Source organism: Rhipicephalus sanguineus, chromosome 3 (assembly GCF_013339695.2).
Source record: "Rhipicephalus sanguineus isolate Rsan-2018 chromosome 3, BIME_Rsan_1.4, whole genome shotgun sequence".
Classification (NCBI taxonomy): domain Eukaryota; kingdom Metazoa; phylum Arthropoda; class Arachnida; order Ixodida; family Ixodidae; genus Rhipicephalus; species Rhipicephalus sanguineus.
In genome coordinates this window covers 58,173,291-58,199,290 of record NC_051178.1, presented here as the reverse complement: position 1 = coordinate 58,199,290, position 26,000 = coordinate 58,173,291, and the positions used below count along the sequence as shown (strand labels likewise).

General features: G+C 44.9%; 1 protein-coding gene across 1 annotated transcript in view; it reads right to left on the bottom strand.

The window, feature by feature from the left end:
- Positions 1-817: 817 nt before the first annotated feature.
- LOC119386653 (uncharacterized) overlaps positions 818-26,000 on the bottom strand; it is a gene marked incomplete at its 5' end in the record, with an annotated part of 44,642 nt that continues 19,459 nt past the window's right edge. The window contains 4 exon segments of the mRNA XM_037653935.2: positions 818-1,252; positions 4,071-4,191; positions 5,222-5,361; positions 7,828-7,972. Coding sequence (XP_037509863.2) covers positions 880-1,252; positions 4,071-4,191; positions 5,222-5,361; positions 7,828-7,972 — 779 coding nt within the window.

Sequence of the window (26,000 nt, the reverse complement as noted above, 5' to 3'; positions counted from 1 at the left end):
ATATGTATATATATATATATATATATATATATATATATATATATATATATAGATATATATATATATATATATATATACATACATATATATATATATATATATATATATATATATATATATATATATATATATATATATAGATATATATATATATATATATATATATCATATATGCCAACTAAATAATCGCAGCGCTTCTCCTGCATCCACTGAAAGCACGAGAAAAGCAGTGAAAGTGCGGCGATGTGGCAACACTGCCAAGTGGACAGCAGAGGAAAAAGGCGAATAGCCTTGCAGACGTCATGAAAGCGGCACTCGCGGAGCCTTTCTTCAATCCGCCTTTTTCACGACTGCTCGGCGCATGCGCTCTCCCCTAGCGGAAAAGACGCGAAACGTCTCATTATCTCGGAGGCTTTGCTTCTGGCTATAGCGGTTGTCCCGGCCCCTCCAAACCCCTACCAAAACGTCAGAGGGCAGCACAGGAAAATGAAAGAGGCGGATTGCACACAAGACCACCAGTAATACCTTTGATTTTCATAAATACATAAAATCAGCTATAAACACAAACAGAGAAAATGTTCACAGTGAGACAACTGAGATGATAAGGCTAGTCAGTGTGGTATCATCATATAGTGAGAAGTGGCACGAATGATGAATTCACAAAGTGAGTGGCTTCACGGCTTGCGCCTGCTTCTGTGTATGTGACAGCGTCGCTACCAAACAGAAAGCAAAAATATAACTCAAATGCCTGGGCATTGACCCTGTCTATCTTTTCTTCAAACGCATGCCCATTTGCATATATATATATATTTTAAAAGTCCACTGGTCAAATGTTTTGACTTGAGCACATCACTCGCTGGATCTTTCGTGAAGCTCCATCTACTGGGAGAGTACGGTAAACAGCAGGGTGACTGAGGCCAAACCGACAAGAACAGGCGCTGGAGTATTTGGGGAGCTGACGCCATTGTCCGTTTTTCCAGACACCATGGGAATCGCAGAGCCGGCGGTTTCGGTCACTGTGACAGCAGGCTCATCTGTCGGATCGTCTTCGTCAGCAGCGTCGTTGCTATCGGAGCCGCTCGCTGCGCCACCACCGGAGCCTTGGGGCAGATCTTGCTCGTCCACGCACCACATCCTGTCCACGAAGATACCCAAAATCTTACCGGCGCCGTCAACGTCGGGTTTAGGGTCAGCCTCGTCGGCAGAGGAGTAGCTCTCGTTCAAGCAGCGAAACAGCCGGGCCCTCACCCTTCTGCAAGACAACGGGTAACGACGTCCATTAAAATATCGATCATGAAAAACTACAAGAGGAAAAACAACGTCCTAACGTTATTCTTCTTCATGTCTGCGCAGGCAACAACAGAAAAGACGCACTCGACGCATCACATCGCTATGTTGCGTCGATCGAGTATTTTTCTTCTGGTGTCCCTTTATTTAGCGTGCGCTACAACTACGAAGAATGCAATATCAACTAGACCAAACTGACACCCTTACGTGTGACGGGATTTCATCGCTCGATTTTTCCCTTCCATCGCACGCTGCGCATCCTGAACTCCTCAAGTATTTTAACGGCGAAGCTGTTCTTGGTCGATCCTTTCATGTCCCAGATCCGTGCTAACGCTTGCGGGCGTCATAAACGGGTATCCCACTACTCACCACTACTACTCATACATCATACATCATAACGGGTATCCCGCTAATCCCACTACTCACCACTGGTCCACTGAAAATGAAGGCAACAGTTAGCCCAAGAAACGAGTATGTGCCACAGAAATCTGTGCGGCCTATCAGAAAACTATCATCGTCATAAACGCGCATGTGCCACAGAAGTTCGGTAAATCCCACTACACACAACTTCCACTAAAAAAGGAAGGCAACAGTTAGCTCAACAAATGGCGTGCGCGTTACTACAGTCACGTCACTGTTACGTGATACTATATGGTTATAACAGGTGGTGGCCATTCTACCAACTCAAAGCTTAACAAAGGGTCTTTAATTAAGAACAGTGATACAAGATATTTGAACGACTTGCAAAACATAGAAATGCGTTAGCCTGACGAAAGGAACGCCACCAGCTTTGCTGTTACATCGGTGTCCGCGAAGCGGAGCTGATTGTATTTCTTTTTATTTCCAAGCCTTTGCCTCATATCTTGTAGTACCGGCAGAGCGCAAGAAAAAAAAAAAAAACGTGTACTTTGACTTGAAGGACAGCAGCAAGCTGCCAGTCATGATCTAAAAATTTCTACCATGCTCATCGACTCACCGTAATTCTTCGGCGAATTCCCTTTTCGTTAGCACACTCCTTTACTAGTGCTTTACTAGTGGACCTAGATGAACATACCTCTGCGGAGATTGCACAGGCCTTTTGCCAGTTCTGAATTATTGTTCATTTGCCAGGGCACTGGATATTATCTTTGTATTCTGCATATTAATCTTCGAACCTATCATAGCACTTCCTTTATCGAGATCCTCAGCAATTGTTGCAAGTTATCGCCATGACTTTACTACTTAGGGCGAATGCCACCTGCAAACTGCAAATTGCTTATATATCCACCGTTACGAACGGTATCTTAGAAAAAAATGACAGAGCCAGAACCATCGCAGAATCATTGTCAAATTAAAGCAACAGCTTCCCGGCAGATCTGCTTAAGTACTGCTGCGAACGCTTTTTTTGGTTAGCACTACTGGAGATCAGTGCCACGAAGCGTGTGGGTGCTCTGATGTTGCGTTGCTTGTAGGAATATCCCTTGCCGAAAACCACATTGAAACATTCGAAATTAGAGAGACGTTTAGGGTAAGATGGCAGCTTGAAGGGATGAGAAATCGTCGAGCACGGCACGTCGCTGGTGCCGACGTTTCGACAAGTGGACTTGTCGTCCGTCTTGGCTGCAACTGCCTCCCTTAGCAGAGTATTTATGTACGTCTTGCTCATTCTCCCTGAGCCTAAAAATTGGCAAGCTCGCTCAAAAGCTTTATTTTTCTCCTCCTGCACTTTTGGGGTTGTAAGAGGGTGAACAAGGGGTACATAAGATCTTAGAAGAACTTTTTGCTGGGCTAGCTGATACATAACTTCGATGAAAAAATTTAGACGCCTAAGCACAACCAGAAAAAAGACGAAAGACACTCTTTTCTTGTGTTTCGTCTTTCTTCTGGTGGTGCTTAGGCGTGTAAATTTTTTCCTCGAAGTTACGTACATAAACACGCTCCTAATGGAAGCAGTTGCAGCCACGAGGAACTGAAACGTTTAGCAGGACACGAACTCACCGTCAGCCTGCCAACTCGCTGCCTATTCATTACAATACCGAATCGGCCTTGTTCATTCGGATGTAAAGCCGTGCACACATTAGGTGAGCGGGGGATAGTCAAAGAAAACTTTTATTCGAAAACTTTAGAAGACCATCGAGTTTTTACACGGGAAGTTCTTTTGCTGTTCAGTTTCCAATAGGGCAGGGCTCGTTCGCATAACGACCAACTGACCTTTTGATCTGCGATGCACAGGAACAATGTTATGTGCACCAATTAGTGCATCTTTTGATTTGTTGCGACTTCACCAAGGAATCAGCGAAATCATGCTCAGAAGCTTTGCCGTTGCCAAGATCTTCAGAAAGGTCCTGTATTTACAGGACAACAGAGGAACCTAGCATTTGCAGCCATGGATGCGATGCCAACTTAAGATCCGTCGTATATTGGTGGTAATCTGTTTCAATATCGGAACTTTTTCACAGTTAGAAATCTGAGCCCCGAGACGGTGCGGAAACCTCAACGTCGCGTAGCCACATGTGTTTTCTTAGGGCGCGTTTGCTCGCTTACCAAGCGCCTTCTTGCAGAAAGAACGGTGCTTTTGTATTCAGAAAGGTAATTTACTAACAAGATAAATAAATTGTTTTTATACTTACATTTTCTTCGATCGCAGTCACTGCAGCCATTAATTTGCCTGTGATTACAGCAGTTATCAAGACCCATTTACTTTTTTTTTTTCATTTCAGTTAGCACCCAACATAGGCATAAAGAGTGGCATAAAATAATGGAAGCGCCTTACATAGGCATAAATAAATTAAATATATTAGTACCCGCAGTCACTGTGGATCCTCGCTGTGGCGTAAAGGTAATCCGTGATGTAGTGCTCTTGGACGTCAGTCGAGCACTTTACAAAGGAGTCGACCTTCCACCACTTGTAGCTGAGCATCAGGTCTGCAAAAGAGAGTAAGAAAATAATATGAACTACAACAGCTTTATACTTTTGCTATTAGGACAACGTTCGAGCGGCGGCATAAGTTAATATATATATATATATATATATATATATATATATAGTAGTGGGAAAAGAATCACGCGGACCCCGATAGAATAAGGAATGAAGAAAGAAACTACGACTTTCGTTGATTCGGCACTGTATATTTTCACTAACGTTTCGTCTGGTGGACCAGACTTTGTCAAAGTCTGGTCACATGAGAAAACTGTCAACTCCTTCACAACATCGCTCCCGAAACGAAGGCACGGACTTCTTGCGTAGTTCGGTCGCATATGCCGCAAGCACCGTCAAATGACCTGACTTTGGCCTGCGAAACCCTCGGTGATTGGCTTTGCATGTAAAAATTTGTTCATGCTGGGCAGTCGCCACTGCCGCACCGAACCACTAGTTCAGAATCTTCCGTCGTTCCGGCGCGCAGTTAAAACGCTACTGTGAACGGGGCGCCCGAAGACTTTTGGGCCCGGAGCACCCATGGCGATGAAGCACAGCATTACCATTGTCAGATGAGCCGTATTGCGCGACCATAGGGAAAGAAAACGAGCTACCGTACCCCCCTCTGTTAGGAGGTTAGGACTGCGCTGGTGACTGGAATGGTGGCTCTTCTATCAACATGCTTGCGCGCCCATAAAAGCTGAAACAAAAGCCACTCCCGAACAAATGCGTAATAAAGCTGTTAGCACGCCGTAGCGTCCCTGATATTTCCTTTGTCTTGCCGTAACTGGCGGTACACATTTCGTGTAAATACACTATTCGTATATATATATATATATATATATATATATATATATATATATATATATATATATATATATATATATATATATATATATATCTGTGTGTGTGTGTGTGTGTGTGTGTGTGTGATGTGTAATGTCTCCCTCCACGGCAGCGTGACACAGCGCGACGTAAAGGCTTATTTCGGAAGGCCGCGACAACAGATGTTCGACATGAGAAAGCGGTCCCACTTACTTTTAATGAGAGCCCTGTCGTCTCGGCAGAGCAGTTGCTGCGCCTCGTTCATCGACTCCTCTAGCTTTCGGATGGCGTTTCGCTCACGCTCGGAGCAGGGCTCTAGTGTACTGTGCTGGTAGCAAGTCTCTCGTCTCTTTCTGCAATGACCGAACAGAGAAGTTCGCGAGATTCGTTAAAATGACGAGCTGGGCGAACTGGTGAGCGTTCATTATTACGGAAGGCGCGAACAGGCAGAGACAGTAGGAGGGGCGCTTCATGAATTTCGCGTAGATAGATCAGCGTTAGAAAGAGTCGGCGCATTCGTATTTAGTAATCACGTGGTGGAATGACATTTAAACTACTTGCATCGTTCATCAGTTTGAGGAAGAGGGCTTATGGCCAAATTGTCTTCCATGCTTTTAATGTTACGCCGTTTTTAGCATAGAGGATAGAGGCATCCCATAACGTATCACCAACGCTTTTGCATATGCCACAAAAGGTGCTGCATGCTTAAAATAAAGAAACGCAACTAGCTGTTTGAATGTGGACCTTCTTCAACAAACAGCGCAGGAGCGGACAACGGACAATACATGTTCAACAAACAGCGCTCCTGCGCTGTTTTTTGAGGATGTTTAATAACCAGCGCCATGCCAAACCTTGCTTGAACAGGGACTCCATGGTATTGAAGTTGTAGGTTATATTGCTTCCTCAATAACTAGACTGTTTCTGAACAAAGGGTTGTACTTTGCGGCCTTCTATAACAATAAAAGAAAAACAAACAATTAAAATGCTCAGCGGTGACGCTGGAATGAAAAGAACGAAGAAGTAGACCACGTACATGTTCACAATTTATGACAGCTTGGCGATTTCGAAACTTATAGCCCATATTGTGCGGAAGAGCGTGGCGTCAGAATCAGTGCTGTCATAAAAGAGAGAAACATGTCGTCACGTAGTCAAGACAGAGTTTAAAAAATACGCAACTATCAGCCAAGAGCGTTTTAAATGTGTCTCACCGTATACCAGGAAGGCTTCTTAATTGCACAGAAATATTAGCGTGTATGAAGTCTCAATTTCATATAAAATCGCCTACGTGCCGAAACATTTTGCGGAACATCCGACACTTAGTTGCGTTTTTGAGCAACAGTGTCGGTAAACACCGATGCACATCTGCTATGCGCATTGACTGCTTTCCGCACAGTGACGGACACACAAGCTCGTAACCACACGAACTACGTTTTCTACTGTACGCTATGTGAACAGCATATATATACATGTTAGCGCACGATATTAGCATATGTTGTTAGCGTATGTACATACGTTGTTAGCTTACGATTTTAGCGTACGTTGGCGTCTTTTTGAGCCAAATAGAAGCATGTCTCCCCATTTCATTTCTCGTTTCCTCTTCCCACTGGCAGCTCTATCTCCTTCCTACGCAAGATCACTCCACTCTTCGATAGTGGCCTGCGATTTGTTGCACATACCTTCGGGCCAGTTTCAGTAAAACATCCCAATACACTTGTCATTTTTGTGTCACCTGTGCGCTGCGTCCCAGTTGCTATTTTCTACATGTTCTCGGTAAAACGATGTTACCAGTGCGTTCTGCAGAAACGTTTTTCACTGATGAGGCTCTGTTAACTGATATTCCGCAGATATCATCCTCTGTTCAGCACTACCAATTTCGTCCCGTTGAAAAAGCCACTTAAATCATAGATGCCTACATTATCAAATTTATCATGATGATTACCATCGAACCAGATGGCGTCGAGTTCACCTTAGAGGAATTGCAACGGACCCAAAAAATCAACTGCATACTATGACCCAAACCCAATAATAGTCGCCGGGTATTTCGTATTTCAGCTGAAACCATTTGCGTACGAGCCAGGAGAAACATTGAGGCAAATTGGTTGCACTTAAGCCTAAAATTAAGGCGCATAGGAATATACATAAGAGTAAAAATTGCCTCTCACGCGGCTGTATAACAGAACAATAATGGAGAGGGTTCAATCCCGGTTGCGGCGGTCGCATTTCGACGGAGACGAAATGCTAGAGGCCCTCTTTCTTGAATTTGCGTGCACGTTAATGAACCCCAGGTGGTCGAAATTTCCGAAGCCCTCCATTACGGCGTGCCTTGTAATCATACCGTGGTTTGGCACGTAAAACCCTAGAAATTATCATTCTTTCTGAATTCGTTCGAGTTTGTTCGACTATGACATCGTGTACAATACGAGCTACACCAATCTGCCACCTCATTTTAACCTACGTGTTGGTGTTTGACACAATGGTTTCTTCGTAAAACGTGCACGTGTTCAGGGAATTCGCTGTCTCATTTTTTTTATTCCATTCTATTTTAGGTAGGCTACTTGACGCATTTGAGGTTAGCCTCTATATGTTACCCTGCTGATATAACTACTAGTCCTCTGCCCGCAACGCATTGCGAGCATATAAAGCCACGATACGTGTACGGATTCCGGGCACGCTAGTGTAGTACTGGAAAGAGCAGCAGCAGCGGCCAGACCTGAATTCATTCTTTATAATAAATGCGGGCTTTAATTTCATGTAACAGTGTCACTAATTTATTACCCTTAAGCGGTCACGGTTGTCAGTGCATTTTATTGTGAACCTACCTGCATATCGCCATGGTGAAGTCGTCGTCGGGAAGCAGTCCCTTGGCGAGGATTCTTGTCATCGTCTTCCGGATGTCGTTGATCTGTTTTTCGTGGCACCGTTTGAGTTGCTTGTACGAGCACGAGTTGCTATCAGCAGTGGCATCTATAAAGCAGAGAAAAAAGAGGAATACACATAAGTTGGCAATTACGCGAAAGGAGGCTTGTTAAATGGGTGCACGAAAATTGTGAATGTGCGGCCAACAGTAAACCGTGTCCAACAGTTTGTCTGACTTTTTTCGTGCAGACCCTAGACTGTGCGCTCTAGACGCCGCTACCTCGCGACTATTACAGATTTTGTAGCGGAAGAACAGGATACGCGTTCTACACGCATTTTTTGCGAAAGTATACCGAAATTAAAGTCCTTGAATGCTTTTCCATTTCGCTCCTCTGAACTGTGTATGTGCCTTCTGGCATTCGCGTCATGAACGTGGTAGCAAGACAGTGGAGCACTGTGGAGGTTGCGGATGAGTATTGGTTGTTGAAGCTTTTACTACATGCTAATCACAACAGTTTAGTCAGCATTAAAAAATGATAGGTGTATGATACGAGACCGACACGTAATATGGCCATGGAAGAACTCATGTTTATTTACTGCGCGCCGGAAGGGCTTGAGCACGTTGCCAGACTGGCGGGCGTGCATGGATAGTCTTAGCGGTTACCAATACAATAGGGGACACAGAAAAAGAACAGAAATTAACAATCTAGCGCGTACCTTTGCAAATCGTAGAAAGCGTTTCAGTAGTGACGATAATATTGAGAGTTAATCCTGCGGCATCAGTAGTATCTATACTCAAGTCATAGATGTTAAACATGAGAAAGCGACACGACAGTTAAAAGAGGAAACGAGCATGCTCGCCATGAGGACACTTGCGCACCACTCAAGAATACTAAAGATTAACACGATCTTGATAGAAGATGGTCATTACAGAGCACTGTACTTACTGAACAGAGGAGCGTTATGCGGGAGCAAATTTGACGCGTTCAAAGCTCAGTGTAAGCATACGTGTGCGTTTCACAACGCAGATAGGTTTTCAAAATTACGAGGCATAAACTGAGGGGGCTGACGCAGCCGCGGAAGCTCACAGTAAGTGCACGAAATGATTTAGGCATTTTCTTTTTCTGCTTTATGTTCGATCTGAGTAAAGTAATGGTTTTGTCAAGGAAGGCCGCGTAATAGCGTGTTTTCCATTGAGAAACGAGGGCGGTAAAACAGGTAGTATGTAGGCTGTCTTAAGGAGCCCCTCATCAGGTTGGTTTGGGAATTTCAGACGAAATAATAGCTTGGCACCTCGATCAGTCGCTGACAATCGCGAATGCACAACATGAAGAGCTTCCGCGGCGTGACAATAGCAGAAACTTAAAACAGGCGGTGGTACAGGCCTACGCGCCTACATCCAGCCATGATGATCAACTGGTTGAACGCTTCTACGAAGACGTACAATCAGCAATGAGTAAGGTAAAGACACAGTATACTGTACCGATGGGCGACTTTAATGCAAAGGTAGCCAAGAAGCAGGCTGGAGATCATGCAGTTGGGGAATATGGCATCGCCTCTAGAAATGCCAGAGGGGAGTTACTAGTAGAGTTCGCAGAACGCAATAATTTACGGATCCTGAATACCTTCTACAGAAACCGGGCTACTCGTAAGTGGACGTGGAGTAGTCCTAATGGCGAAACTAAAAATGAAATAGACTTCATAATGTGCGACCACCCGGAGATTGTACAGGATGTGGAAGTAATTAACAAGATCCGATGCAGTGACCATAGAATGGTAAGATCTAGAATTCAACTAGACGTGAGGAAGGAACGGCAGAAACTGATACGCAAAAAGCCGATTAATGAACTAGCTCTGCGGGGAAAAGTACAGGAATTCAGAGTTGCACTTCAGAATAGGTACGCGGCTTTAACCGAGGAAACCGACCTTATAAAGCGTTGACGCAGTGAATGATAATCTGACTAGTATCATTAAGGAGTGTGCAGTGGAAGTCGTGGGTACAGTCGTTAGACAGGACACTGGTAAGCTATCCCAAGAGACGAAAAACCTCATTAAGAAACGTCAAGCCAAGAAAGCCACAAATGCAACAGACAAAATAGAGCTGACGGAGCTTTCGAAGTTAATCAATAGGCGTAAAGTAGCCGACATAAGGAAGTATTATATGGAGAGAATTGAGCATGCTCTAAAGAACGGAAGAAGCCTCAAAGCTACGAAGACAAAACTGTGCATAGGCAAAAATCAGATGTATGCATTAAGGGACAAGGAAGGCAAGGTCACAACCAATATGGATACAATAGTTGAGGTAGCGGAAGAGTTCTACAGAGATCTGTACAGCAGCCGAGACAGTCAGGATGATAACGTAAGAAGCAGTAATATCCCAGAGGAATCTGACATCCCACCAGTATTGACAGGCGAAGTAAAGAAAGCCCTAAAGGGAATGCAAAGAGGCAAAGCCGCTGGTGAGGATCAGGTAACATCAGACCTGTCGACAGACGGTGGAGAGATTATGTTAGAAAAACTGGCCACCCTGTATACGAAGTGTCTCTCGACGGGGAGGATACCAGAATCTTGGAAGAATGCCAACATCATCTTGATCCATAAGAAAGGGGACGTCAAGGACCTGAAAAATTACACGGCCCATAAGCTTACTGTCCGTTGTCTACAAGCTATTTATAAAAGTAATTACTAACAGAATTAATACGACATTAGAGTTTAATAAACCAAGGGACCAGGCAGGATTTCGTACAGGCTTCTCAACATTAGACCATATTCATACTATCAATAAGGTGATAGAGAAATGCGCGGAATACAACCAACCCCTATACATAGTCTTCATAGATTACGGGAAGGCATTTGATTCGGTGGAGACATCAGCAGTCATGCAGGCACTGCGGAATCAGGGCATCGACGAAGCCTATATAAACATAATGGAAGAAATCTACAGCGGATCCACAGCCACTATAGTCCTCCATAAAGAAAGCGACAGAATCCCAATAAAGAAGGGCGTACGGCAGGGAGACACGATCTCTCCAATGCTATTCACCGCGTGTTTACAGGAGATTTTCAGGGCCCTAGATTGGGAAGAATTAGGGATAAGAGTGTATGGAGAGTATCTCAGTAACCTGCGATTCGTTGATGACATTGCATTGATGAGTAACGCGGGAGACGAATTACAGCTCATGATTACTGAACTGGATACGGAAAGTAGAAGAGTAGGTCTGAAAATTAATATGCATAAAACTAAAGTAATGTAGAACAATCTTGGCAGAGAACAACGCTTTGCGATAGGTGGCGAGACACTGGAAGTTGTAAAGGAGTACGTCTACTTAGGACAGGTAGTAACCGCGGAGCCGAACCGTGAGAGTGAAATAACTAGAAGAATAAGGATGGGATGGGGCTCATTCGGCAAGCATTATCAAATCATGAATGGTAGTCTACCACTATCTCTCAAGAGGAAGTTACCGGTACTTACCGGTACTTACCTACGGAGCAGAAACCTGGAGACTTACAAAGAGGGTTCAACCTAAATTGAGGACGACGCAGCGAGCGATGGAAAGGAAAATGATATGTGTAACCTTAAGAGACAGGAAGAGAGCAGAGTGGGTCAGGGAACAAACGGGGGTTAAGGATATCATATTTGAAATCAAGAAGAAGAAATGGATATGGGCTGGGCACGTAGCACGTCGGCAGGATAACCGATGGTCATTAAGGGTAACTGACTGGATTCCAAGAGATGGCAAACGCGTGAGGGGGAGACAGAAAATTAGGTGGGTAGATGAGATTAAGAAGTTTGTAGGTATAACGTGGCAGCAGAAAGCACAGGACCGGATTGATTGGCGGAACATGGGAGAGGCATTTGCCCTGCAGTGGGCGTAGACAGGCTGATGATGACGATGATGAAAAATTACACCATTTCCCGCTAAAGGGGACCATGAGGCGATGAGAAGCCGGAGCGCTTGCACGATCGCGTTCCGTTGGCGTTCGTTGGACATGCTACCGACCTCGCGTCGTGGAACGCGAAGAGGAACGCTACGCGCGTCTTGTCTTCCCTCTAGCGTGGCCGTTAATTCTCACAGTGCGAGCGGGGAACGCGGTCGACAGGCGTGCGAGAGGGGGGCAGCGTAGGAGAGGAGAGAGAGGGGGAGGAGACGCGCATGCGCTGGTGCTAATCGCGGCGTTGCACAGGAGAGACTTTCGGCATGTCTAGCCCGCGTTTCAGAGGAAGAGTGGAAAGGGGGAGGGGAGAGGGGACGCGGAGAGAGGAATGGGAGAGGGGAAGTGCAGAGGAGGAGGGGAGAGGGTGAGTTGAGAGGGGAAAGGGGAGAGGGGAAGAGTACAGGAGGAATGGTGAGGGGGAGTGGTGAGGAGGTGCGTGGAGAGGGTATGCGCATGCGCAGTAAGGGTGGTCACGCCGCACACCACCACCACCACCGGATTGAACTCCGCCATAAGATACTTCGCATCTAAAACAGGCGGCCGCGCTTCGAGAAATAGAGAAGGGTAACACGCAAGCATGCCTATGTAGCAGCCACTCCTTCGTGGGACACCAGTGGTGGTGAAATGGCACAGTGTCCTCCTGCAATGGGTTGGGTACGAGACATCATCTCTCTCTCTCTATCTCTCGATTCCTAAGTGTCGCAGTGAAGTCACCAGTTGTTCTGAGTGGAAAGAAGTGCCCTTACTCGGTGCTCTGTTGTGTACAGGGACTTATTTCTATACGGCGGCCTTTCTTTTCCGCTGTCTTCAATCTGTCACTCATCTACTCCCCACTACGCTGCAATGTGCTTTCTAATGGGTTGCAGAAATTAGCCTCTTTCCTAAACGCAAACCACTGCCTTTCCCTCTTTAGAACTTGTCCAGGTTGGCGGTGGAAGGTCACTGACGATTAGGTTCAGAGCGCGCATGCCGCTCCCGGCAAACGTGCCGATAAGCGAAATAAAGGTAAGAAAAACAAGGTGGGGCTTGTCAACATGACACGCTCGTTCTGCGATACTTGAGATAACGCAAGTGAGATACGCCGCTTATGGACGACAGCCGCAGCAAAGGAGGAGAGTTTCGTCTGGCGTGCAGCTGTCATTTCGGGGGCATGGTGAAAACGACTGTTCAAGTTCTTCTAAAGAGTCTAATAACGAAGCGACTTCAAAAAAGAAAAAAAAAATGCCGTCTCTGAACGCGGTTTGTCGAGCGATAGCTCGGTTTTGCTTGCTTTGGGAAAGGAAGAGTCATTGGTGTGCAGAGATTTAACCTTATTGCATGTTTTGGTTCGGGCAAGGGTGACGAGAAGTCTACACGCTTCGACTACACGCCGCGACAAGGGAGCCATGCAAGACAACACACAGATGCTGCTCGGCGCCATCGGCACAGCAGGCGCGAACGCGCAATGAACTTGGCTGCAACTAGTGCCTCTGGCGGTGGCTGCATCTAACTACTAGTGCGCCGAGAACGCGCCGCACTAGTGTTTTATTGAAGCTTTTTCGCCGGCATTTACCTTGGCTTAGCTTGAAAGTCAGATTCACGGGGCGAGGCGTTTATGGGAATTCGTACCGGAAGAAGGGGAGCTATCGCTCTAAAATTATTTTGGTAAAATGCTGCCCCCACGGCACCTTACAAATTCTACTTATTACCAAAAATTTGCTGTAACGCTTAGTAAGGGGTGTGTTAACCTTTTTGATTTAGATTCACCTAACCCGATTCATGAGTAACATGACAGTAGAACTCTTCGTACTAAATACGATGCCACGCTGCGCAAATTATGTTGCTTGGATTTCGATTACAAGGGGACATGCACAATATTTTACGCTTGGTACACTGTGCGTCCAGCATGAATGACGCTTGCCCAAATTGTGGTATTCATTTAACACTGCATTGCCTATAACGATAGTTGCGATGTCCTGGACGGACTGGCTACGAGCATTGAGTTTCCTGCGAAAATCGCTAGAGAAGTGTGGCGCTAGTGACTACGAAGGCTCTAAACGTACCATATTTAAAATAGTATCGGAATGATGGTCAGTACGCGGGTTTACCTCAGACTTTCTTGTCAAGGCTTCAAACACCCTTGCTGCTACCCTGCGCATCCGACGCGGTGGCTCAGTGGTGACGGTGCTCGGCTGCTGACTGGAAAGACACGTGTTAAAATCCGGTAGCGGCGGTCGTATTTTGGTGGATGCGACGTGCTATAGAGGCCCTCGTACTATGGGATACTAGTGCACGTTGAAGAACCACAGCTGGACCCTCAACTACGGCGTCTTTCATAGTCTGAGTCGCCTGCGGGCGTTAAATCCCAAAGAACGTACCAACAAAGTGTGCAAAGTTGCAAACTGATGATTTCCAGCGAAATATTACGTTATAACTGAGGCTATTCGCAGCGTATACGCATTTTAGCATTTTCCTACGGACTCGTGTGTTTGGAAGAAAATGGGAGTGCTTCAGTATTTGGGGCTAGAGAAGGCCGATAAAGCCTCGTAAAAAGTGCCGCCTTGATGTATGCAACCAGAAGCACGAAGACATCCACGCGCCAACCATCATTTCCATGCTAAGCTGTCTGAGCGATCGCAGCGCCAGAATATACAGGAGAAATTTTTTAGCGAAAAAAAATTGAGGAGACGTTCTACTGTGTGAAGAAGGATGACAAGCGAAGCTGTGGCACAACAAAGTGTTACGACGGTACATGTAGAGGTTTTCATCATTTGGTGGTGGTAGTGACGATAGCTTCGTTATTACGCAATGTACACTGACATGTTCGGTGACAACCTTTTAGACATACTCTTGGCTAAAGTGGAATTTATAGACGACAGCCGTTATTAAGTAGTTCAGTGACGTGGATTGGTGTGACACTTCACACGAGACTGTTTTAGCACAAACTGGGTGAATCATTTTTTTGGTCTGCTTTCTTCTTCTTCTTCTTCTTCTTATTATTATTATTATTATTATTATTATTATTGTCATTATTATTTTAAAGAGCTTCCGCGAACGCTGTCTTGAAAGCGGACCAGGTCTGTAGCTGACGCTCGTGATTGTGGAACCAGAGGTTCGCTACGTCAGCGAGATAGAGGATGACGGCACGTAGTTTGACCCTGCACCTCCACCAGATGTCGTACAACGATTTATTATCAGACAGCGACGTCTGAAACAGTCGAGGTAGCACCGGCAGAACACGAAGGTAGATCACGCGCACAGCGACAACAGACGCGGAAGCTCTTCTTTCTCTTCCTCACTGCATTATTATTATTATTATTATTATTATTATTATTATTATTATTATTATTATTATTATTATTATTATTATTATTATTATTATTATTACTTGGGGTGTAGTGCCTGAAGCCGGTTTCACTCCCATCGTGGGTTGGCCGGCTATCGCATTAATTCCTGAAGCGGCCCATGCTCACATTTTTCAATGTTGACGCAAGGACACGAAAAATATACGGATCCCCAACAACGCCTGATCGTCCCGGTCGTCCAACACCTGGTCGACCTGATCGTTTCCTCGGGAGCCATGATGATCAAATGGACACTCCCTGTCTTTTGCGTCTCGCGTTTCACGGTTACAACGGAAGCTGCTGCTGTTGCCGATAGGCGGAGGGCTCGTGAGGAAGGAGCAAGCCCATCCGCTATAGATAAATGCTTACGCCGTGACTGTGAAATATGACACTGGTTTACCGGTGCGCTGTTGTACAATGCTGACCTTGAAGCCGAGTGGCGAGTAAACACTGCCCACAAGGGCAAACATCTCGAGATATATGACGAACGAGGGAGACTCGGAACTCACAAGCCACTTATCGCGCATACAAGCCATGCACGTCGGTCGGCGGTTTGCGAAGCGATGAGCTGGTTCCGACGCGATAGGACGCGAAATAGCTGACAAGTCATAAGCGGGACAAGGCCGCCAGCTATTGACGTGGCTCTCAAAAGCCGTCTCGAACGCAACTACCAATTCTAAGCGATGGACGTGCTGCCCGCAGCCGGCCGTCGGACCAGTCTAGGCAAACGTGACCAACGCATTGGCGAATGCCTTGTCATAAAGTTTAGCTGTTTTGCGTGGTTTTAAAATCACATTGCAGCGCATTGTTACGTGACGTCGTAAGCAGAATTTCGATCGATTCCATTAGGATAGAATAAAGTTCGCCCACTTTATGTAAGCTCGCGCACGTAGTTGATGATTATCAGTGAACTGCGTAATAACACATTGCGTGGTACCACAGTCTCGTGAATAAGCCGGTAGCGCAGGCCCGTAGACAGGAATTTTTTCGGGGGGGGGGGGGGGGGAGGGGACTTGGTGTAGGCCTTCATTATTTTTCAGAAACACCAGTTTCCATTATTAATTTCCGGTAAATATCCCCCTCCGTCAGAATTTCGGGGGGAGGGCGCCCCTAGCACGCCCCCCCCCCCCCCGCGCCTCCCGGCGACGGGTCTCCGGTAGCGTGATGCGTTACAGAGCGAAAACAATCTAAAACTTTTCCTTAAAGGGACACTAAAGAGCACAACGACCTTTCTCGCATTAGAAGTAGTCTTCTACGATACCAAAAACACCACGCTTTCTGCGCGAAGACGCTTAATAAGCGAGAAAACGCGCAAAAAGAAGATACAGGTGGCGACGCCACCTTGGAATTCCGCACCATTTGCCGTGACATCACATATTTTTGACGGCGCCTGCTTGGGCCTACGTAGTTCCTAATCGGCTAAATCGAAGTACATTGTCCTCTGAGGGGGCCAGAGACTTGACATAACGAGTTTGTGGAAATTTCGTCGTCGAGCCAGTGGCGCCAAAATACGTTAAATGCTCTTTGAAGTCTTTTACGTCACGAATTACAAAGTTCGGCGCGAAATTTAAAAATGAAACTTTGAACTTGGTTTTCTCCTCTAATAATAAACCTATGGTGGTGAAATAAACTACACAAGAGTTCTCCGAGCACACTTTATCAATCTAAGCAAATTAATTGTTTCTCTTTAGTGTCCCTTTAAACAACCAAGAGCTCCAACTCTTCACCGTATATACTCCCACCGAAATTCACTTAACTGCTACAAAAACTAAAGCATATCAAGCACACGCGTGGTATCGATGTGAAAGGAAGGTGTACAATAATAACATGGCTTCAAGGACGGTATACTATAACATGGCGTATCAATGTGAAAGGAAGGACTGTGTACTAAAACGTGGCTTCAACTGTGGGACGTTAGCAATGTGCGTGCTCGGTCTGGTTGGTAAATTGTAGGCCGTTCTTGAATCGCTGGCCCACGCCGGTGGTTTCATCGTTGCAGCCTAAAAATTGTTTATAACATTTCGGCCTCAGAACAAGTCTTCATAAAAAAGAGAGGGTAGGAAAGGAAATACAGGAAAATTACCAAAAGTATATCACTAGTTGGCTACCCTGTACTTGGGTAGCGGAAAAGCTGCCGTCATCATCGTCAGTGGCGCCCATTACAAGACCAAGGACTCCCCTAGTGATCTCCAATTTGCCGTGTCCTGCACGAGCTAATTCTATTTTATGCCGAAAATTTCTTAATTTCATCACTCCGTCTATCTTCCCGCTGTCTTCGGCTGCGTTTCTTATGTTTTCGTGTCCTACCCGTAATGACCGTGTTTTGGTCATTACGTGACCTGCCCTCCTAATACCAGTTAGAATACCCCTGTTCATTCTTTAATCCACTCTGCTCTCTTCCTATCTTGTAACGTTACACGTATCGTTATCCGCTGCATCGCATGCTGAGCTGTTCTTGTCGAGGTTCAAGTTTCCGCTCCTTTGTTAGCACTAGCAGCCACAACGGTTTCCGCTTTAGGGGCGGCGTTAAGTTGCCTGTGATGACTTGGGGAATGCTTGTCGTAAGCGTTCCGGTCCATCCTTATTGCTTGGCGAATTTCATGACTAGGCTTACCTGTTAATAACTGACCTAGATATACGTATTGTTGTGCAGATTAAAGGGTCCTACTGCCAGTCGCGAACTCTCGTTCTTTCGAAGGGCCTCCTAATAATGTCTTTGTCTTTTGCATATTCCTCTTCAAGCTTACGTTAGCACATTCTCGGTTTATGTCTTCTAGCATTTCCCGCAATTTGTCACCGTCATAGACGTCAGACTCTGCCCAGGCGGCGCTGCGAAAAACACCGCCACCAGCGCCCTCATCGTAGCCCTGGCACTAACTGGGTAGTGCAAAGAGAGCCGCCCGCAAGCGAATGTGCATAGGCCGCAATATAACCCTCCTTTTTCGTTGGTGTCGAGGCGCGGTTTCCTGAAAATCAAGGACCTGGAAAGCTTCTTCCGCCAATCCACGCTTCAGAAACAAAGGAAGCTGATCAAAGCGAACTGCGAGTACAATGCAAAATAAGTTTTAGTTATTCCCGCGCGCTGCAACTCGCAAGTACAAGCGAGCATCACACGACACCGAGTTCGAGGCAAGCCCTCCGACATCCGTTCTCTAGAGCCTAAATGCGTTACAATCGGGTATATGCGTATGCCACAGCGATAAAGTACCTACATACACGATCAATTTACTTAGCTATGCATCTTACGATCAGTGGTACAAAACTGGGTTCATCAGGGGCGAATGGCTCCGGCGATTTTCGCCTTTTCAGTTGCATTCTCCCTTAATTCATCTCTCGCTTCCTGTGCATTGGAGTGTTTTATTACGCATCCTCAAATGGTCTCTTGATGGTCGTCTTCCGTTTGTATGTACTGCAAATGGGGATACGTGCGTGTCCACTTTCGCGGAGTATATCCCGTATGAAAATGGTGATGTCCGGGAAATGTCCTTTCTGTTTCCCATTGACGTCCTACATGACCTTTATGGTTCCTCTTCCTTTTTGTGACCTGCAGGACGCTACTTTATGTTTACGAAACCCTTCCTCGTCCTATCGAAGGATTCCTTCTTGTCTCCTGTAGGATGTGTCCTTTATGTTTACGGCAGGATGTTACCTGGCAGCGAACTATATGTTACCTGCAGGAGCACCCGAGCTCATAAGTGGGTAACATGTGGTAGTACAAAAACATTTTTTGTCAGTGCCGTAGCCAGAGGGGGTTTGGGGGTGCCGAAGCCCATCCCCAAAATTTTTGCATTATAACACACACACACACATAAATATATATACATATATTTTTTCTGGGGGGGGCTAGCCCCCACCCGAAATTTTGATGGTTTTGATGATTTCGGGGGTATATATAATAAACACCCCCTCCATCAAAATTTGGGGGGGGGGGCGGCCTAGGCCCCCCCCCCCAAAAAAGTCCTGGCTGCGGAAAAAACTAATATATATATATATATATATATCAGGCCCGTAGCCAGGAATTTTTTTCGCGGGGGGGGGGGCACTTGATGAAAACCTTGACGTTTTCAGAAAAACTCCTACTTCACCAAAATTTCGGGGAGGGGGGGGGCTGGGCCCCACCCCCCTGGCTATGGACCTGATTATATATATATATATATATATATATATATATATATATATATATATATATATATATATTTGTCGTCGCACTGGATAACAGTTGTATTTGATACTTTTTTAGTTTGACATAAGCGCAATAATTACATAACAATCTCGCGTGTAGACATCTGCACTAATTGTATAACATTAATTCACGACACACGAACGTTTTGTGGCGATTACTAGCATCGTTGTTCATGTGTTCAAAATTTTTTCAAATTTCGCGCGCTTAGATTTTGACTTTTTTTTTCCGAGGTCAAGACATTGTACGCCTCAACTATTTATGTACATTTATTTACCTAATTTCTTTTAATTTTTGAAAGCGTAAATTCAGGTTTTTAGTTAGAAAACGCGATGCGCAAATGCGGTATACATAGAGTTAATATACTGACTCTAGAGGAAAAGCTGGGCCGCGAGACCTATAACCACAAGAACGCTGACATCTTGGAACGTTGTCATTCTTGCCATCACATATCAATCCCAAAGAAGCATCTGCACAATTAAAAACTTGCGGATATTGTTTTGTGTTTATTTTGAATACCTCTACGAAAGAATACGACGGCTATTTATGCAATTTACTGCGCGCGGAATGGAGCGTTTGCAGGCTGGTTAACTAGATGGCACCACCATATCAACACTCGCGAGTACGCGAGTGTGTGCTTGCGGCCGATTGCGCCGGTTTTCGCGTCGTATTAAAGCCCCTGAAACTTCGCGTCGTGTATCTCGTAGTTGTCATAGTGTCCCGTTGTGTGCGTTTTCTGTCGCCGCATACCACTCGACTTCATGTGACAGCCCTTTTTTCTTTCGAGCTGGAAACTTCAGTGCATCAGTGAAAACCAGGACGGACGGCAAAGAAGAGATGAGACAAGCCTTGAAAGTTATGTACGAACTAGTCGCAACCGATTTTTTAAATACTTTTTAACGGCGATAAAGCTTCGTGGGCTGTGTAACTTTAGTTTCGATTGAAGCTTTCGGGAGATGTCTCACTCACATTCGCCGCTGCATGCTGCAATCGACATTTTTCTGCTTTACGGCTCTCTGCGCTGATGTACGGCAGCAATGAGCTGAAAAAGAACATGGATACAGGTGTCTCGCCATTGCAAGTCGAATCAGCGCGCGACCACGGCCTACGGACTTTGCTTCGAGCTGCGAATCTGTCGAGTGACCTGTGTGCCAGCGAACGGAGAAACTTTGGTAGGGAGTGCCTAGTAAAAACCATGCACAAACAGGTGGAAATTTTAACTGTTATCAACCGGACCAGCTGCACAGACAACCGTACACTAACACACGGCTTCACGCATCAAAACACAGCTGATGTTCTCTGAACAGCGCGTAGCTGGCTTAGGTTGGTAGATTAAAACTGATTACTACCGTCAAATATAGCGAGCGTCTCAGGGTCTGGCAACGCTGGCAACGATCGTTTTGTTCCATCATGGCGGAACGCATGCGGTTATAGGTTTCAATGCATGGGCCCTATGGGGAGCTTTTCCTCTAGAGTCAGTATATTAACTCTATGGCGGTATACGTCTGCGGGGCTGATACCACGTGGTATCACTTTTTCTTGTTTTGCGGTTGCTGCACGTCGCTTCGCCGCGTCGCGAAGGGCCGAGCAGGCCGAGTTTGAGTGAATTTTTCCCTTGTTTGAAGTGTGCTTGCGCCTTGTGCTCGTCCTGTGTGTTCTGCCGGTGCTGCTTATTACGAGGATGCGCTATACTCAAGCGAAGACCGGCTGCTTCATATCGTGGAGCGCTCACCAGGTATGTACCACGTTGCTGCTGTCAGCGCTTGGTTAACACCGAGAGCGCGATAATAACGCCGTTAACCAAGTTTTTCTTAACCAGTAGACGATAAATGAGCTTTTATTAACGTAGCGAGCTTGTTTGTGTCTATCATTTCACCAGGATCAAGGCACGTTTGTGTGATTTTAAGCGCGGGCGAGCTTTTTCTTTTGTTTGACGCCGAAAGGAGAGTGCGCATGCGCGGCTGTGATTCGGCGGGGGATTTGAACAGAGTTGTGGCGGTGCCCTCCTCTGACGGCAGTGGTGTTGGAGGGTGGCCCCGCTCGCGGTAAACTACTATTTTGGCTTAATAGATGGGCGAAGACGGCGTTTGTTAGCTGTAAGCGTCGATCGTGCCTAAGGCGCGTATGCTTGGACCTGTTAGTAATTCATGCTCACTTTTTTAGCGCACTGAACTCTTCTACGGCAGTTCCATATGCTGCGCGTACTCTTTTCAATAGCTACAGGATCGTTATAATAGCAATGTTTTGACTACTATCAGAGAGATGTGTTTTCCCCCTTGCGGGTGGTCAAACGTGTGCATGTGTATGCATCCGCGCTGGCACGTGTCTTTAAACTGCCGTGATACTCGGGTTGATGCGTGTCCGTGATCTTGAAATAGCATGTTGCTTCGTCTTAGGTACGGCTCGCGAAGCTTGAACTTACGCTTAGGTGTTCATACAGCCTGTTTCGTCAAATTCGGCCGATGTTTTCACCCGCAACATAGGTTGCCTGATGCGGCCGGCACCCGTGCTTGTTAAGCCGTACGTTAAACTTGAACTGTACTCCAGCGAATCCTTCGTGTTTATTTGGGGCAGAATTGTCGCACCTAAACAGTGCAAGCGCTAATTCGAGCATCAGTCCACGCGTTCGAGCACAACTTTTTTATTCTGCTTGTTTCTGTCGTGTTTGGCTTTTGTTATTTTGTTCTGGTTATTAAGAATTGTATGCGCCTCGCCCCACCTTGGCGTTAAAACTTCGCTAAACACTTACTTGTACGGGTACGGACATTATAAACAGCTTGTACCACCACCTCCAGTGACATTTTCTGGTAGATGAAAAGCTTAACGGTCTATCGGATAAAGTAATTTCTCTAGGCATGTGCTACAGATGTTAAAAAGGATCCGTGGTATGTGCAACATATGAACATCTTATTTATTGCTCATAACTCGCAATAATGTTATACATACTTCACGGTATGCATGCATAAGTCATGCATGTGTTGCTGTTCAAATGTAAAATTAGACAATATATTGTATCTGAGAACACAACAAATCTAGACTGTGTTTTTTCACGCTGTTGGCATTGAAACAATTATACAACTTCAGAAATAAGGTTCATCGAATGTTTATTGTGTATTTGCTAAATTGTGGTCAATAGCTTCCAGGATTCTGGTTGCCAGAGATTGTTGCAGAAGCCTGCATGCTTTATTGGGATGGCATGTGGTTCAAGATTGGTGCCTTGTAAGTCTTAGCATTTCCACCTTTTTCTCCACATGGCCATTAGACAGCCTGTGATGCATTAGTGAGAAGTATTGCTTTTTTAGCCAACCAGAATCATTGAAACTAATGACTGCAATTTAGCAGCACACAATAGTAGAGTGAAACCAATTTCTGACATTATAGGTATAATCATCCCAATGTGAGCAGCCTGAAGAAAGCTACGTTAGCTGTGTTTGCAAGCAGACATAATTTAATTTTACATGTTACCCGCAATGGATACATGATGAATGTGCATAATGTCATGTATGTGCAGTGCTATTGTGCTTTTGTGCAATAAATAAAATATTCATATGGTGCATATTGCATTGCATTCCCTTTAAGGAACACATCGTATAAGTATCATAATATAGCTACAGGAATACAAATGTGCCTGTGTGAATGCATACTCACACATAGGTTTGGCTAGTTGCAAGAACAGAATTTACCGATAGCAGCCAATGATATTACTCACGCACAGAACTTTCAATTACACGTGGTTGACACATACAGCAAACAGGGGGCATCTTTTCCTAAGAGCTGTAACGTTGCGTTAGTACGTGAGCAAGCTAAAATGGTAAGGTTAGATCCTCAACATCAAAAGCATAAAAAGTTCTTCCACAACACGCATTTTATTGCATTTATTTCGGAGCACTCCTTTTATGTATATCTCACTGAGTGGAGGCAGGTGCCACTGAATATGGTGGCCGTGCACTGCATCTATACCCACACAGAACTAAGAACACAATTCCAGCATGATGGGAACATACTGTACGTTAAGCTCTTGTGAAACATTTTGTGACTACTCCTTCTGTATTTTAGGCTTCAGGGTACGAACGTACTGTAGAGAAAGCACACCCTAGCGCACCCTGCATTATGCAGGAGCAATATTCAAGCATATTTTTTGCACATCTGCGATGTGGAAATTCCATATACTTTCATAAGGTTGCGACTGTGTTCACCAAGAATGCATCAAACAAGTTTTTCTTGTAACTTCTCTAGTTTCTGTACGACCTGCTTGTTTTAAACTTATCTAAAAAAATGTTCCAGATCAATTAAAAAAGAACGTGTGAGGAATTCAGCTTTGCTAACAGACACTAGTGTCACTAAATTGTTATTTTGTTGTTTCCATTGCAGCCTATACATGCTCCTTGTACAAAGTGAGTGTGAAAGAAATCCGGACAAGCCTGTCATCAATGGTGGCTCATGGACAAGTTCGTTGCTGATGTACAGCAGCTGCGCATGGCTTCTGTTTCCTGTACAAGGGGAACTGCACTGAGAACAGCGGAGTGGGCACTTCAGCCACCTGTTTGCTGTATTCAAGTGGCTCACATGTAGAGGGTGTTCAAAATTAAGCTTTTGTTTTTCTTATAAAAAAGTCCGCACTGTAAGTTACGTCAAAGCCACCTTTGCAGATAAGTTATTATCCAGGGGGACACAAAGTGGGGCAATAATTATCGCTGTCAGCCGTGCAATTAACTGAGATTTAATAATGAACTTTTTTAGTGACTGCAGCAAGCGGGCATGCATGTATTAAGAAGTTTGAGCCAGCTGCATTTCTACACGATTCCACTTCAAAGACTTCTTCTAGCATGTCTGGGCTCAGATATCCTGCTGCATCATTGGGCTTGCATCATTGCACATGCAGGACCTTGAGCACTGGCACAAAGCTCCTCCATGATGTGCCAGGTTTAATGTTACAGCGGGTCGAAGGCATAGGCAAACATGATAACGGTTACCCTTTTCCTGCGGGCTGGTGATAGCAAGCAGTGACTGCTCGTCAAACCAGGGAGTAATATTTTGCTGATCCTCACCGCCTTGCATCATGCAAACCACAATTAAAATTTGCAGCGGGATATCTCGCAGCACAGACATGCTAGAAGAATTCTTCCAAGTGGAACTGTGTAGAAACACGACTGCCTCCAACTTTTCAATACAAAGATGCCCGCTTGCTGTAGTCACTAAAAATTTCATTATTTAACCTTAGTTAATTGGGCGGCTGACAGCAGTAATGTCTTACTTTGTGTACCCATGGACACATAACTTACCTGCAAAGTTGGTTTTCATGTTTTTCCCAGGGCTGAATTTTAATGCAACCATAAAGCACAATCCTGAATGTGTCAATGCTGCTTCCTTAGCTTTGTATTTTGTCTTTTCAAAATCTATTGAGTGAGCGGCTCTCTCGACTCGTGTGTCATGTTTTAATTCATATCCTATGTGCAGTTATCATTTTTAAAATTGAACTTTCAATTTTGTGATAAGGCAGTAGTGCATCAATTCACTATTTTATTTTCACCTTAATATTCACCGTACATTTTGTAATATTTTTTTTTCATCAGAGTCAATTTTTTAATTTTATTTATACAAGTACCTGCAGCGCCATGAGGGCATTATTGCAGGGGGAACTGCAATAATGCTTTTCTAATCATACATGTTCCATTGTCTTCCGGAAATTCATTTCCTAAGTGCAATCATGTGATGTCCTGCTATGATGCCTAATCATATTTAACTTTGTTAATGATAACTTACAGAAGGCATTCTGAAATATTGAAATGTAAGTCTCAGCATTGGGAGATGAATGGTGGCGACATTTTTTAAACTACACTGTTTTGTCTGCTTGCTTTAGTTGTGTGAAGTATAGTAATAATAAGTGTTTGGATTGAACCACAATATGATTATGAGGGACGTCGTAGTGGAGGGCTCCTGAAATTTCGACCACCTGCGTTCTATAAGGCGCACTTAAATCTAAGTAGATGGGCCTCAAGCGTTTCTTCCTCGATCGAAAATGTGGCCACCACGGCCGGGATCTGATCGCGTGACCTACGGTTCAGCAGTCGAGGGTGACTTACAGTGTACTACTTTTGTGTGGGCTATAGTTTGCTTTAAATTATGCATGCTAAGTATGGCATTTTGGTGCCAACCACGCATCTCTGGTAGTGCACTGATGTTGTGTTTGCCACATTCCCAATTTATTGCAGTATTTAATTTTAGCATGCATTTATTGTGAGCAGCTCTGGGTAGCGCACTGACGTTTGTCACATTCCTCATTTATTGCCGTATTTTTTATTTGTCTATTTATTCTGAGTGTTGTGAAGGTATGATTGTTCCACTTCTTCCACTGTAGAAGGTTGCATACATTTGTAATTAACCCATGAAGCCCAACAAGTCACTCTGATACACTTAGGTGTGCAAAGGTTATCTAAGAAGCCCATAGTGTTTATAATGCCTTGGGAAGTGCCTCTTGGTCATAAATTGCTGTCATGATGAGTTTCTTAAAACATTTGTTTTTGCGTTTTTCAGAAATGAATGTACTCTTCATTACCAAAAAAGATGCAGAACAAGTTAAACCTTTTAAAATGTTAATGATGTGTTGAGGCGTTGTGGGATTAAGGCTGATCTGTTAATCTTATTTTTCTTCAACCGCCGACATATGTACGTTGCCAGTTTGAATATTGTCTATGAA